Source organism: Sporothrix schenckii (assembly GCF_000961545.1).
Source record: "Sporothrix schenckii 1099-18 chromosome Unknown Cont43, whole genome shotgun sequence".
In the NCBI taxonomy this organism is placed as follows: Eukaryota; Fungi; Ascomycota; class Sordariomycetes; order Ophiostomatales; family Ophiostomataceae; genus Sporothrix; species Sporothrix schenckii.
Genome location: NW_015971144.1, coordinates 2,412,592 through 2,425,399, shown reverse-complemented (window position 1 = coordinate 2,425,399; position 12,808 = coordinate 2,412,592). Strand labels below are relative to the sequence as shown.

The following is a 12,808-nucleotide window of genomic DNA, read 5'->3' as shown; positions in this document are numbered from 1 at the left end:
GAGGATACCTCGAGCCAGCCAAAACGATAACGCACGTTACGCCGAGATGGGCAGTTTGCTATTGCGTGTGTAGGCTGGCGAAGCGGATAGAGGTTCTCCGAGCCCATTGCCAGATGTGGTCTACCTGGCACGGATAAGGCGTGCGTCTGTCTTTATTCAACTTTATTCATGTCAATACGGCCTAATCTCTTACATGCCGTTGCAGTTCATGTACAGTGATGTGCAAAGGACAACTGACAATATTTTAACTGCCTTGACTCCTCCCGCTCTTCAGTTCAATCAATGTCAGTCTCGAGATGTCTGACGTTCCTCTACGCAAGCTGGGGACCAACGGTCCCCTTGTTCCAAGCCTCGGCTTTGGGTGTATGGGTTTAAGCTCGTCGTATGGTCCAGTGGACGACGACGAAGCCCGTTTCAAGGTGTTGGACAAGGCTCATGAGTTGGGCTCCCGCCTGTGGGATACGTCGGATGTTTGTATGTATCAATATGCCTCTCGGGATGGTTTATTAAGTCCAAACGAAACACAAAATCTGGCTCTCACCTACTGACTTTATTCAAGACGGAGACAGCGAGGACCTTTTAGGCAAATGGTTCAAATACTCTGGAAAGCGTTGTGATATTTTTCTGTGCACAAAGTTCGGCGTCAAGATCACGGACAAGGTCTACTCTATGCGCAGCGATCCCGAATATGTCAGAGAAGCGTGCGAGAGAAGTCTTCGTCGCCTTGGCGTCGACAAGATCGACCTCTACTACTGCCACCGTGTGGATCTCAAGACGCCTGTCGAGAAGACCATGGAAGCACTCGTTCAGCTCAAAAGGTACATTTATATAAGGCATTCCAAAACTCGCCACCTTTCGACTCCGACGCTGACCTGAAAACCATGTAGAGAGGGAAAGATCGGCCATATTGGCTTGAGTGAGGTGTCCGCATCCACGGTTCGTCGAGCACACAAAGTGCATCCTATCGCAGCGCTTCAGCTGGAGTACTCGCCCTTCTCACTGGACATTGAGAGGTCCGACAACAACCTTTTGGAAACTTGTCGTGAGCTGGGTATTGCTGTGGTTGCGTATAGCCCACTGGGTCGAGGCTTCTTGACGGGTCAGCTCAAGTCTCCCGACGATTTTTCCGACAACGACTTTCGCAAGTCTGCTCCCAAGTACAGCAAGAAGAACTGGAACAAGAACATGGAGTTGGTCTATCTTTTGGGGTCCATTGCTAAAGACAAGGGCTGCACGCCGGGACAACTGGCGTTGGCATGGGTCCTCAAGCAGGGCGATGATATTTTTGCAATTCCGTACGTCGTGCCTATTTACCGTCCCGCGTGGCTCGAACATACACTAACCCATCCAAATTCAGGGGCACCAAGAAAGTCAAATATCTTGAAGAAAACATGGCTTCTCTAAAAGTTACACTGACGGATGCTGAGGCTAAGACCATTCGTGACCAGGTTGAGAAGATTGAGCTGCAAGGCGAGCGCTATGTAGGCTTCCTAGAGCACTACTCATTTGGGGAAACGCCTCCATTGGACGCGTAAGTGGTAACACGTGTACCGTTTAGTACTTCACGAAACATATTTGGATGTCACCATCTAGGTAGCAGTAGCATTTTTAATGATAGAAGGCAATAAGATACGCATAAAGGGAAACTTGGTTTGGTTAATAGCATTTATTTAAAATAAAGTATGCGCCCTGAAACATGACAAAATGAAGTCCACTTCTACACTGCCTAGATCGTTCCCTTCTCCAAGAACTTACTGGGGATGGCAACCGGCTTGCACCGAAGATACTCGGCCACCAGTTTGCCAAGAACATCGTAGCTGCTTGACGAGTTTACACCGCGGTCAAGGTGGTCCCGCAGCAGGAAATGCACAGCGCGAACACCCTGTATTTCAAATCGATCCACTGCACCACCATTGTATTCCTTGTCAAGCAGGTTCCGCACTTCCTTCACCGTCAAGAATGACCGTAGCCAGTCCCATTCTTCATTATCACGCGCCCAGAAACCGACATTGCAGTCGGAGCTTTTGTCGCCAGACCGTGCGTGAACAATAGATCCCAGTGGTGCCATTTGCGTCGGTCCCCAGGCCGACAGCGCCACGGGCGACTCTGTCTCGTAGCTGGCCTGTCGGCGAGGGTACTCTCGCACAATGGGAGGTGCGCCGACCGGGAAACATTGACCATCATGTGTCCAGACAAGGTGCTCAATCTCGCTCTGCGGGAAGAGGGACACCCAATATTCAAAAAAGGGCTTCCCAACAGCCTGACGCATGTCTGTGCCTGGCGTGCCACCCGGATATCCTTGCAAACAGTTTTCGATACAAAACTTGGCAAATGTGGGGTGGTCGGGCGAGATTCCCTTGTTCTTGCCGGCCGACACCATGTCCGGGTTGCGGGTCTGAGCAAAGATGCGAAGTTCGACGGTGGCCTCGCTCAGTGATCGCGGATTCTCCGCCACACTGCCCGTCACATTGAAGCTCAATGTAATAAATTCCTTGCGGTAATCTCCCATCGATGCAATCGTCTGTGCCTCGATCATCTGTACCTTTTCGTTGATATCCAGGCCTGTCAAAAAGTAGTGGAACTCTGCTTGCCAGCCACCTTGCGCTGTGATGCCGATCTTCGTCGTAGGCGGCGGTGGAAGGCCCTGGACGCCCTCGATGCGCACACGGTCCGCCGACTCCTGCACCAGGCTGATTTTGTCAAGGCAGGCTGTGACGTCCGAGTTGTAGTACAAAGGTCCCTGGATTTCGTAGAGCAACTGTGCCGTCACCGTGTCGGTAGTAACCAGGCCGCCAGTGTTTTGCTCCTTGGTGATGACCACCTGCCCGTCGGCAGAAATTTCAGCAATGGGGAAACCCAGGTTTGTGAAATTGTTGCCTGAGTGGAGAAGTTCCTTTTTAAAACCGGTGTAGGCACCACCAGTGATGTCTGTCCTGTTAGCACGTATTTTAGGAAGACGATGACGGAGTTGCTAGGTCCCTGTCTCTTTTACTTCGATCCAACTTACAAGAGCTGCACTCGATGAGATGGCCGGCCACAAGGGCGTTGGCCAATTTCGTAAAATCATCTCGCGCCCAGTTGTGCCACCACATGGCAGCACCGATGACAGGTGAGGCGTCAGACACACGGCCACAGATGACAATGTCGGCGCCACGGCGCAGAGCCTCCGCAATCCCTATACCACCCAAGTAGGCCTGGGCAAAGATAGGCTCCGCACCCCAGTCCTGGATCGGCGTGTCGGCCGGCAACGACAGAAACTTTTCACCGCTTTGCAGCAACTTCTGGAACTGGTCCGTGACGTTGTCGCCGGTCACCCAAGAGACCCTAAGCTCGGTACCTTTGTTCTTGCAAAGCTGCTGAATCCGCTTGGCCATAGCTTCTGCGTCGCAGGCCCCTGCATTGACAGCGACTTTTTGGCCGTGCTTGGCTATGTTTTGGACGCCGGGAGACAACATGGTGATGAACGACTGTTCGTATGCCTCGGTAGACATCCCAGACTTGGTGCCTTCTAGCTTCTGTGCACCGCGAAGGGTCATGCTGACCTCACTTATCCAGTCGCCGAAGATGACATCGATCGTAGGATCTTTTGCGAAGTCCTCAATAGCCCGGAATCGGTCAAAAACGCCGCCGGACACGCCGGCGATACGGATCGAACGCTTCGTAGATACCATTGTACTGAAAGCCGTGGACAACGATACAAAAATGCCCTGTGGATGTGATGGTGGTAAATATGACAGATGGACATTCCAATGTAAGTGGCGCTCTGAATCATATGTATAATATTCCTAAATTCCACTCAATGAAAAATCACACAAAACAGAAAACTTGATGTGAAAACCAACCGAATGATACAATCTTGGCGGTTTTGGATTCAAGAGACAGCGACTCAAAATTCGAACAAGTCACTAACCCAAAATAGAAGATGTGGCAACAAACGTAAGAGCAAAACAACGACACATCTCGAAGAGAACCATGGGAATACTGAACAAGGTACAAAGTACGACATACTCTGTACCTCCATCTCCATCGACATAAAGCAACGCAAATTCGGTCAGAAGCCATTAACATCGACAACTCTACTTCCTCTCCCCCCCTCCCACCAAAGGCAAATTTGTCCCGTGGCACGCCATGTTGTGTCCCGAGACCGATGTGAGTGGGGGAAATATCTAATGTCGTGCAAATTTTCCGGCCTCCAGACCAGAGAGTGGACACCACCTCCGCTGGCAAGCGAGGCTAGAAGAACCTTTGAGCAGGGGTGGAAAGTTCCCCAATTAGCCTTGTTGATTCGGAGTTGCAACACTTGCTCTCCGTAATGCTGGCACAGAATCTGTTTCTCTTGCCATTTCAACCCCAACATTAGGAGAATAAGTGCCCGCGACATGGCTACAATAAAGGGGCAGGGGCGTTGAACGATTGGGCGACATGGGAAACGATTTTCCGCAGGAAATCGAACTAGGGCACTGTAACAACCAGTGCCCATGCAAGAGGGTCGTCCTCTCACGGAAATGGCGAGAGATCGAACAACGAATTACAGCACATTACAAACAGCAGTGTGAAAGAAAAAGTGTTTGCACGACAGGAAACTGTGACCGCCGTTTGGAAACGCCAACATACAAAGAAAGCCTCATATATGTCAATCGTAGCCAATAATTGTTTTCAGCCAATTTCGCATTCACAGCCATATTTTCAGCAAGGGATAGAACCGTAATTCCAATCACAATTCACCGCAACAATGCCACTTCTACAGCTTGCCACGAGCAACCCAGCCGGATTCAGCATTACAACAATTGTCATTCTGGCAGCAACCTTGACGGGCACCATTTACATTCTCTGGAAAGGCATTTACAACTTGTATTTCCACCCACTAGCACGGTTCCCAGGGCCTTTTTTTGCCCGCGCCTCACCTGTACGTCTGAAGCTACGCCATCATGAAAACATTACAAGAGCCAGAATATATCGAATTTCCCAGCAAAATCTCAGCTAATTCTCATTTTTCTTCATCTACAGTATCCCAATGTCTACAATCTCATTCGCGGCCGCATTCCATTCTGGATCAAGGCTTGCCACGACCAATATGGCCCAATCGTGCGTGTTTCTCCCAACGAATTATCGTTCGATAACGAGGCGGCATGGAAAGACATCTATGGAAGTCGTCCAGGTCACCTGAACTTTCACAAAGACCCCGTGCATGTTGGCAGCATCGAGTCTGTGCCGGGCGTGTCGACCATCACAATGGCGAACGACGCGGATCACGCCCGCCAGCGCCGCGCTCTGTCGCACGCATTCTCAACCAAGGCGTTGATGGAGCAGGAACACATTATCCGCTCGTACATTGATGTGTTCTCGGAAAAGATGAAGGACTTCGCTCGTGAGGGCACGCCAGTCAATTTGGTCGCCTGGCTGGCCTACTGCACGTTCGACATCATTGGTGACATGGCGCTAGGCGAGCCGTTTGGGTGCATGGACAACGAAGACTTCCGCTTTTGGGTGCCTCTCATCAGCGCGTCGATCAAGGCAGGTGCCTTTGAACAAGCCACACGACGCGTTGCCCATACGAATGGCACCACGCAAAAGCTACTGCTGAAGCTCATCCCCGACCGTATCCGCATCACCAGACGCCAGCACCTTCAATACAGCAAGGAGAAGATTCTTAAGTGAGTCAAGTACTACAGGCGATTCTCTACACTATCCTGTACTCTACTTTACTGATATTCCCCCAGACGCATGGAACAGACACAGTCGGATCACAAAGACTTCCTCTACTATCTTATCAAGCAGCTCGAGAACGGAGCCATTGGTAAAGATGAAGTTATTGTCAATGGCGCCCTCATGATGTGAGTCACCTCTTTGCCTACCGCTGGTGTTTTGATTTGACTTGAATTTTTTCTTGAAACTTTGCCCTAACAAGCAAAGTATCGCCGGCACCGAAACTACCGCTGGTTTCCTGGCTGGTCTTTTCAACCACTTGCTCCGCGACGAGCGTGTCCTTGACATCCTCGTGCGCGAGATCCGTGACACTTTCGAATCTGAAAAGGACCTGAGCTTTGAGCGCCTGCGTCAGTTGCCGTACCTCATGGCCGTCATTGACGAGGGTCTACGTATCTTCCCCAGTGCTCCCATTGGCTTTGCGCGTACGGTCCCTGTTGGTGGTGACACTGTTGATGGTGTCTTTATCCCTGGTGGCACCACGGTCTCCGTCCCCATGTGGGGTGCTACACACAGCGAGCGCAACTTCAAGAACCCGTACAAGTTCTTGCCGGAGCGTTGGCTAAACAAAGAGGCTGGAACCGACAAGTTTGGTGCTTCGAACCCTTTCTCTCTTGGCCCTCGTGGCTGCATTGGTCGCAATCTGTCCATGATGGAGATGTGTTTGATTATTGGAAAGCTGCTCTGGAGTAACGACATCTCCATGGAGGGCACGCAGGAAGTTTGGGATCCCGCACGTGACTACCCTAGACTTCGCGTCTACAACAACTGGATGAAGCCTGGTCTGTATGCCAAGCTTACACCCCGGAAGAAGTAAGCCGTGTATCGTCGTGTATTAGGCAAGCCTGTCGGAATAAGCTGGTAGATACTAGGATATTGGATATTCGGTTATTCAATCCTATCCAAACATTAAAAGCATTAATAGCAGGATGAAGAGTTATCAATATTTATAAAAACACAGTATGATATTTTGGCACCCAAGCATGGCGCCATTCGGCCGCGTCCTCGCCCATTGGCCATTAGTATCATCTAGGATCCAGTCGATAATGTCTCCTTGTACAGCCCGCTCATGGATGTAAGTTCTCGGCGGACTGCTGCTGTGGCGGTATGGGTGCATGTTGACACGATGGAGCGATGGGCTGCCGGATCGACTGCTGACAGTATATAAAGTCAAAAATCACCATAAATGAAGAAAAACACACAATAAAAAATATTCCAACCCGAATACTCCGTCCCCCTGATACATATCAGTGGGAAACAAAGCCAATAAAAGTATTTCACAGCCAAGAAGTTCTGCAACAGTTATAGTCTAATCGAAAATAATATAGGTAGTGTAAAGTTAAAATTACAAGAGAAAGGGCTGTCTCTTTATACAGGGCGCTAAGAGCCATCACCTAATACTACCTCGAAAAAGTTTCAGACATTTCTGGCTTTCTGCGATGTACTTAACCGTGCTCTCAAACCGCAAGATGGTGGCCTAGAAGAAGGCCCTTAGCTGTGTCGGCTTGTGATGCAACAGCGATAGTACAGGCACAGCACGCACAGCGGGCACAGGGAGCACAGGAAAGCACATCCATTAAACATGTTGGGACAGTGGCGAAACAGGTACACGTCCAAAGAAGGAACTTCCTAGTGAAGGTGTTCAATTCGTATAAGATCATGCCATATGCAGGACTCCCTTCTCACATCATACCCCGTTCCTTCCACCTAAATTTAACCTTCGTGATCGTATGCGGCCAAGATACGATCAAAGTATTCCTTCTGCATCTGTTTCAGCTCCGGGTGTGTTGCAACCCATTCCTTGTTGTCAATGATGCCTTGGACCGTCATGCGGCCCACGTCAGCGGATGGGATACGGCGTGCTGCGCGCTTCTCGGCGTCGAATGGCTGCGACTTGCCGTACTTTTCAGGCCGCGACCGCTCGCACTTCATAATGTTCGTAGTAGTGGCAGCGACAACCACACTAGTCACGCCAACATTGTGCTCCAGAGCCTCAAGGCGCAGGGCCGCACCGAGGGCCATGACACCGGACTTGGCCGCTGTGTACGGACCGTGGTGGGCGAACCACGTGGGGTTCATGCCGGCTTGCGAACCGACAAGGACAATATGGCCCGACTTACGGGCAACCATCTCAGGGTAGAAGACCTGTATGCAGTAGGCCGGGCCGTAAAGGCACACACCAAAGACCCAGTCCCAGTCTTCCGGGCGGTGATTGACGTAGGGGCCACCGGTCGTCACGCCCGAGCTGCACACCACAATGTCGACCTGGCCGTACTTCTCCACGGCCTTGTCGTGCAGTGCCTGCACGTCCGTGCGATTCGACACGTCGCACACGACTGTAAGGACCTCCGCACCGGCCTTGCGTAGCTCCAAAGCGCCCTCCTCGAGACGCTCTGAGTTGGTAGACGCAATGACGAGCTTGGCGTCGCCGGCCTTGGCCAGCTCCAAGGAAATAGCCAATCCAATGCCCGTGCCACCGCCGGTGACGATGGAGACCTTGCCTGCGAGATCCCTCATGACGGCGGCGAGTGTTTCTTGAGGTAGAAGTGTAAAGAGTGAACTCGATGGAGATTCGAAAAATGTGGTTCGAAAGTAGTAATATCTATTTTGTTGTCTTGATTTCTCTTTGCATTTGCAACATTCTGCCTGTGATATACAAAACCCAAGCTAGATTTATCATAACGTTTTTCCTAGTGTTGCCCTTCTCTTCTCCAATTTTTCTTGCCATAGCTGCAACCACCCGCGTTTTTGCTAGGATGAAGTTATCCGCCAGGTTAACCATGAGGAGACACCACCAAAGCCAACTTGTCAATCTATGGCTGGGTATCATCTAGCGCCACTCCGGAGGATGCATTCGCGTAGAACGGCTGTCTTCGCGATGCACATAACACCGTCACAGGCGTTAGTCGTGTTAATGGCTTCCTACAAGTCAACAGTACAGTTGGGAAGTGGAGAAAGACGGAAGGAGCAGTTCCTCGGAATTGAGGAGCATCCAGTATCCGTCCTGACCGGTGGCCAGCTTAGAATAAGAGCACATGCTAAAGATCTAGGTCGGGAAGTAGAAAGGCGAAGCAACCCAAAACCCGAGACACAGAACAGAAGTGGCGCAGCAGCGTGACATCCAGCCAAACATCCCAACGACCTTCCTTTCTACACTCATTCGCACTTCTGTCGCACCCAGCCCTCCTGTCACTATGGCTGCCGTCACTGCGTCGAATCTATTCAATGTCAAGGATATGGTGTTTGTTGTCACCGGAGGCGGTACGGGCGTCGGCGAGATGATGGCGCATGCACTGGACGTCAACGGCGCCAAGAAAGTCTTCATTCTCGGCCGCCGGGGAGACAAACTCGCCGCTGTTGCTGCCGCAGCCGCAAACAAGTCAATTGTCGCCGTGACCTGTGACGCGTCGTCACAAGAAGACTTAGGTCGTGCTGTCGACCATATTGCGGCCCAGACACCATTTGTGAACGTCGTGCTCGCTAACCACGGTGCTACCGGCCCGACAATTGACGACCTGCCACGCGACCATACTATGTCAGCGGCCGAGGTGCGCGAGTTCTTTTGGAAAACGCCCATGACTGAGTTCACCGATACGTATGCGGTAAACTGCAGTTCGATATTCTACTGCTACATGGGCTTTCTTAACCTGCTAGCCGCAGGCAACACGCTTGACGAGTCACCAACCAAGACGCTCGGGATCGACAGCCAGTTCATCGTCACCAGCAGTATCGGTGGCTTTTCACGCATCCCCGGCATGGGCTACGCATACTCCACCAGCAAGGCCGGCGTGATGCACATGGTCAAGATGCTGGCTTGCAATTTCGCACACTTGCACATTCGTGTGAATTGCATTGCACCGGGTATCTACCCCAGCGCCATGTCTAATGTATGTTGACAAGATACTTTCAAAAGCGACAGACTAAATAAAATAGAAAAGCGTGCCCCTTTCTAACCTTCCAGGAATTCCTCAGCCGGACCAAAGGTATTCCGCAGTCGGTCGTTCCATTAGAACGCGTCGGCACGCCAGAAGTATGTCATAATCCTTCTTTAATGGCGAGAGATTTCTGTCTATTAACTATCGTCTACTAACAACTACTTAGGACATTGCGGGTGTTACGCTGTTCTTGTGCAGCAGGTCGGGCGCCTACATCAACGGCAACATTGTGATCACAGACGGTGGCCGACTCTCTATGGTTCCTGCGACATACTAGAACAACACTATAGAATAACAGAATTATTGCAGAAACTGACGAGATTGCTTGTTCTCAATTAATGTGCAGCTTCAAATGACATCCAACCTGTTGATAACCAACTAGCGCGTTCACAACTAACTACACTTGACACCTGACCACACAACGCTAAACCAACAACTTCGCCTATCGCACCTTCCCTCAACAATGCATGGGTTTCCAACAAGTCCCCATCACACCTTCTCGTCATTCGACATATTGGCCTCCTTCCCCGACAAATTGAGCTGCGTGGCCACCTCGTTTGTCAATAGCGCATCAAAGTTGGGCACAAAGAGCGCGACAATCAGCGCCATCACGCCAAACGCAATACTCGTGAAGAAGATGGTGCGATACGAGTCTGCATAGGCCATCTGGTACGCTCGCGTGCCGATAGCAATGATATCCGCCGTCACGCCTGAAATCTTGCCGAGATCGGCCACTGTCTTGCCCGCCGCAACTTCCACCATGTACTCCTCCACGGATGCCGGCGACAAGCCGGCCTTGGTGAGTGCCTCTGGCACAATGGTCGACAGCGTGGTAGTCTCGCGTGCCGTCAGCACAACGCTGTAAATGGTCGATGCCACGGTTGAGATGGCGCTCCGCAGCGAGCCAGCAATCCCCGTGGCCGTTCCAATCTCACTCTGGTCCTTGATGCAGATATTGCAAGCCGGCAGCACAATGGCCTCGGCCCAGCCGACGGCCGTCGACCCCAAGAACACGAGGCCCATGGCCGTCTTCGGCGTGTCAGGAGTGCACGTTGCCATCGATCCCAGACTGATTGTGCTGAATGAAATGAGAGCGAGCAGCTGGTACTTGAAGTGGCCAATGTGCTTGGCCACCGTACCGCCGATGATTTCACCGATAGTGATGCCAATGCCGACCAGCGTACCCGCCCAGCCGGCCCACATCGCGCGCCCGTTGGCATAGACGTTGGAAGCCATGGATGGCCATACAATAGCCTGGGAGTAGTACACCGAAGCTCCGAGCGACAGCACAATTGCCGATGCCACGAAGCCGCGGTTCTTGAACAGGTGCATGGGAACAAGTGGCTCGGCAATGTTTGCCTTGGCCTCGTACACCATCAATGCAACCAGGCACAAGAAGCCGATGATGATGGGCGCAATTACGCCCGCTGACTTCCATGGGTAGATGCTACCACCCCATGACAGGCCTAGGATAAACAGGAGCAGACCGGCGACATACAAAAACATACCAACGTAGTCATAATTTTTGACCCAGCGCATAATGGTGTCTGCGCCGTGTTTCTGGTGGAAGCTAGGCGGAAAGTAAAACAGAGAGTAGAGGGCCGCCGCTGTGACGTTGGCGATAATCAAGAGGTAGTAGGCCCAACGCCAGCCCTGTTCCGTGTACAGTACAAACGCAGTCGAGATAGCCGATCCGAATCCGGCCGTAGGCATCGATCCCCAGAAGATGACAGCATTGGCCATAAAGCGCCACTTCATGGGGACAAGTTCGCCAATGACAAAGGCGTACGAGTATCCCGTGGCCGCTGACAAGCCCACGAGAACCTCGCCGCCGATGGCCACTGGGATTGTCTGTGCACGCGACGCAATCGTGGCACCGACAGCACCCAGAAGTGTGCCACCGATGAAAAAGTAGCGCCTGCCGAACACGTCCGACATTTGGCCAACCAGTGTCAGGCCCACGGCCAACATCATCGTGTACACGAGAGACAGCCAAATAATCGAACCGGGGCCAATGTCCGCATCGATCTGACCCAAGATGGGTGCAATCATAGCGAAGCCGCCCGTGCTAGCCAGCAGGTTGATAGCAATAGCAAAGCCACTGCCGATGAAGCGTGGGCTGTAGTAGTAGTTCTTAGGCAGCTCGTCGACATCCCCAGGAGCAACTTGAGTCGGCGGCTGCTGGCGGTACTCGTCGTACTCGACATCGGCAGCCGGCTTGGCTTCAGCGTTCGTTGTGGAAGCAGCCATAGTAGTAGTAGCAAAGTGATTACAAAAAAAAATCAAGATGAATATGAAAAAAAAAGTGTAATCAAAAGGGTCACCCTACCGTTACAACACAAACAACCAGCAGATCACACCAGCGCAATATACAGGTGATACCACGGGGGTGCTGAAAAAATAAATAACGTGTATAACGAGTGGAACAGGCTGGTCTTGACTTGGAAAAGCTTCAAAACGTGTCCGGCTCTTGAATAGTCGAGAAAGAGGGGAGAATGAAGGAAAGGTACGATAACAGAAGAAGGAGGAATCTCCGGGTATCATCAGCGCAGCGCCGATCTTATGTTTCTTGTGCCTTTATGTTTTGGCATCATGTCCTTCCAATCTTTCAACTAACAGGCCTGGTTTAGTCGGTCTGCTTCAAGAACGGGTGTCATAGGTTTTCTTCGTCATCTGGATGAGCTGCCCAGGCCACGTCTCGCCTTTTGTCCAGCAGTCCCTCGCTGTCCCACTCAATAGGATTTCCGGTGCACATTCAAGCCTGCCGGTATTCTTAACAATAATAACATTATACAACGTCAAACGGAGTCAAATACATCCTGGAAAGGCTATTCCGTGGTGGTCCAAGTTTTATGGTCAGGAGTTGTGTCCTCGACCACCCTAATGATTCGTCAACAGGGGACCAAATGCATCAAATGCTCCGTGCAACACCACAACATATCCGTAATCCACTGAACGATCAAGGATCGTACAACCGGGTAGCGGTTGTACGTGGCAGGGCCTAGTAAACTGGCTCTGGTTTTGGATTGGCCGCCAGTCCTCTCGACGTGAGGGAAAATGATAGCATCTGTGGATGGATGGCGCGGTGTGTTGGAGACATCGAGGGAGGGGAGATGAGAAGCAAAGAGGGGGTGGTGACATATCAGGCACAAGACATGAGGCAAATA

General features: G+C 51.5%; 6 protein-coding genes across 6 annotated transcripts; 3 read left to right on the top strand and 3 right to left on the bottom strand.

The window, feature by feature from the left end:
* Window positions 1-296: 296 nt before the first annotated feature.
* On the top strand, window positions 297-1,535 carry SPSK_02562 (putative aldo-keto reductase (AKR13); the record flags this gene model as incomplete). The annotated part of the gene is made up of 4 exons (XM_016729431.1): window positions 297-474; window positions 560-818; window positions 888-1,295; window positions 1,358-1,535. The coding sequence occupies 4 exons, from the start codon at window positions 297-299 to the stop codon at window positions 1,533-1,535; spliced, it is 1,023 nt and encodes a 340-aa protein (XP_016589511.1).
* Window positions 1,536-1,726: 191 nt separating this feature from the next.
* Window positions 1,727-3,671, bottom strand: SPSK_02344 (uncharacterized protein; the record flags this gene model as incomplete). The annotated part of the gene is made up of 2 exons (XM_016729216.1): window positions 1,727-2,933; window positions 3,004-3,671. 2 exons carry the CDS (start codon window positions 3,669-3,671, stop codon window positions 1,727-1,729), a joined length of 1,875 nt encoding a protein of 624 aa, XP_016589510.1.
* Window positions 3,672-4,732: 1,061 nt separating this feature from the next.
* SPSK_02382 (toxin biosynthesis cytochrome P450 monooxygenase) lies at window positions 4,733-6,523 on the top strand (the record flags this gene model as incomplete). The annotated part of the gene is made up of 4 exons (XM_016729254.1): window positions 4,733-4,906; window positions 5,008-5,654; window positions 5,721-5,834; window positions 5,914-6,523. The coding sequence occupies 4 exons, from the start codon at window positions 4,733-4,735 to the stop codon at window positions 6,521-6,523; spliced, it is 1,545 nt and encodes a 514-aa protein (XP_016589509.1).
* Window positions 6,524-7,419: 896 nt separating this feature from the next.
* Window positions 7,420-8,223, bottom strand: SPSK_02718 (short-chain dehydrogenase/reductase SDR; the record flags this gene model as incomplete). The annotated part of the gene is made up of 1 exon (XM_016729585.1): window positions 7,420-8,223. The coding sequence occupies one exon, from the start codon at window positions 8,221-8,223 to the stop codon at window positions 7,420-7,422; it is 804 nt and encodes a 267-aa protein (XP_016589508.1).
* A 677-nt stretch (window positions 8,224-8,900) lies between these two features.
* Window positions 8,901-9,918, top strand: SPSK_02640 (short chain dehydrogenase/reductase family; the record flags this gene model as incomplete). The annotated part of the gene is made up of 3 exons (XM_016729508.1): window positions 8,901-9,593; window positions 9,668-9,736; window positions 9,808-9,918. 3 exons carry the CDS (start codon window positions 8,901-8,903, stop codon window positions 9,916-9,918), a joined length of 873 nt encoding a protein of 290 aa, XP_016589507.1.
* Window positions 9,919-10,130: 212 nt separating this feature from the next.
* On the bottom strand, window positions 10,131-11,891 carry SPSK_02393 (siderophore iron transporter; the record flags this gene model as incomplete). The annotated part of the gene is made up of 1 exon (XM_016729265.1): window positions 10,131-11,891. The coding sequence occupies one exon, from the start codon at window positions 11,889-11,891 to the stop codon at window positions 10,131-10,133; it is 1,761 nt and encodes a 586-aa protein (XP_016589506.1).
* Window positions 11,892-12,808: the final 917 nt, after the last annotated feature.